Source organism: Buceros rhinoceros, unplaced genomic scaffold (genome assembly GCF_000710305.1).
Source record: "Buceros rhinoceros silvestris isolate BGI_N320 unplaced genomic scaffold, ASM71030v1 scaffold12534, whole genome shotgun sequence".
Lineage (NCBI taxonomy): Eukaryota > Metazoa > Chordata > Aves > Bucerotiformes > Bucerotidae > Buceros > Buceros rhinoceros.
In genome coordinates this window covers 39,631-41,204 of record NW_010410095.1, presented here as the reverse complement: position 1 = coordinate 41,204, position 1,574 = coordinate 39,631, and the positions used below count along the sequence as shown (strand labels likewise).

At 59.1% G+C, this 1,574-nt stretch overlaps 1 protein-coding gene across 1 annotated transcript; it reads right to left on the bottom strand.

Annotated features, from left to right (window-relative positions):
* Positions 1-96: 96 nt before the first annotated feature.
* Positions 97-1,065, bottom strand: LOC104492874 (C-C motif chemokine 4 homolog). Its single transcript, XM_010135478.1, has 3 exons — positions 996-1,065; positions 506-620; positions 97-184 (listed from the first exon to the last, which is right to left on the bottom strand). The coding sequence occupies exons 1-3, from the start codon at positions 1,063-1,065 to the stop codon at positions 97-99; spliced, it is 273 nt and encodes a 90-aa protein (XP_010133780.1).
* Positions 1,066-1,574: the final 509 nt, after the last annotated feature.

The window sequence follows — 1,574 nt, the reverse complement described above, 5'->3', positions numbered from 1 at the left end:
GATTACCATTGGGGCTTTCCCAAGGGAGCCGCAGCGGCTGCGGCTCGCTCGTCCTGGCAGCCGGGGGACGCCGGAGGCAGGGTCTGTCCCGAGACCTCAGTTCAGCTCCAGGTCGGTCACGTACTGCTGGACCCAGTCCTGGTCAGGGTTGGCGCAGACTTCACGGCCCTTCTTTGTGACAAACCTGTGGGGTGCAGAGGGGTAAGTTTTGGTGGGAGAGCAGTGCATGGAGAGGAGCCCTGCCCCAAACCCAGCCTCTCCCGAGGATCAGCAGAACCTGGGTGGGCAGCGTGACGGGTCCGTCACATCAAGCAACCACCAGTTACTTTGCAAAGTGGCAGAGCAGGAGCGGTGTGAGCCCCCTGTGTGACAAGCCCATGGAGCATCACCTTGTACCTGTTGTCAACCCATCCCACCCGTCCCCCGGGGTCAGCCTCCATTCCCTGCCTTTCGAAGAGAGGTCTTTCTAGGGGAGCCCACCACTGCCCTGGAGGAGAGGACTTACACCACACCGGGCTGGGAGCACTGGCTGCTGGTCTCATAGTACTCCACCACGAAGTTGCGGGGCAGCTGCCGGGGGATGTAGGAGAAGCAGCAGGAGGTCGGTGGGTCAGAGCCAACTGTGGAAGGTAAAGACAGTCATCAGCAGTGGCAAGGGATGGGGAGAAAGGAACCCCAAGGAGCTGGGACCGCAGTCCCCTGAGTCTGAGGAGTGGGGAGGAAGTGGAGGATAAAAAGACGAGGTCTCTTTTCTTTTTCCTTTGACTCTTTCTCTTTTGGGTTCACCCTGAGCTGGCAGTGACACAGCCCATGCCGTGTTTGGAGCTGTGCCTTTCCCGTGGCAGGACAGCCCCAATGGCCCTGGAGCACCTGTCAGAGGGTGGTCTGACATGGGAAGGGACCCAGGGGTGGAAAGGCTGGCAGAAGGGACCCTGTCACAGCAACGACATCTCTTCTGTCCCCATTGAAAGAGCAGGGGAAGAGCACGGACTTACTTGGTGCAGCGGAGGTCTGGTAGCAGAAGGCAGCGATGAGAATGGCGAGGGCAGCCACGGAGACCTTCATGTCAGCTGAGAAGTGGTGGCAGGAGCTGAAGCAGGCAAGTGGAGCTTGAAAGTCTCTTTGTGTCTGCTGAGACAGTCAGCGACTCCCCAATTTATGGGTTGAGGAGGTCCATGCAGCGGATTGCGTAGGCATGATGGAATTTCCACCAGAGAAGATACTGCTGGTGCTGCAGCCTCGTGGTGGAGTGGAGCAGCAACCCCAGTCCCGGAAGGGTGAGCTCCCCCCTCGATTCAGTGCCTCCCCAGAGACAGGATGTGAAACAGTCACCATTGCTATTTCTGCTTCTTCCACGCGTGTCCCTTAGTAAGACGTTCCCCTGGGGAGGTTCCTGCATTTGTCAACAGGACCCAATTACCCAACCTGCCCAAGCAGCTTGGAGGCGAGCGCGCATCCTTCCAAGAGCGGTGCAAATGGGCTGAGGAGCGTGAACGGGATGAGACGCATTAGGGCTGAGGTCGCCTCTGCTGTGGGTTGCCTGCAGCTGTGGCAGCACTGCAGGCACCAGCCCA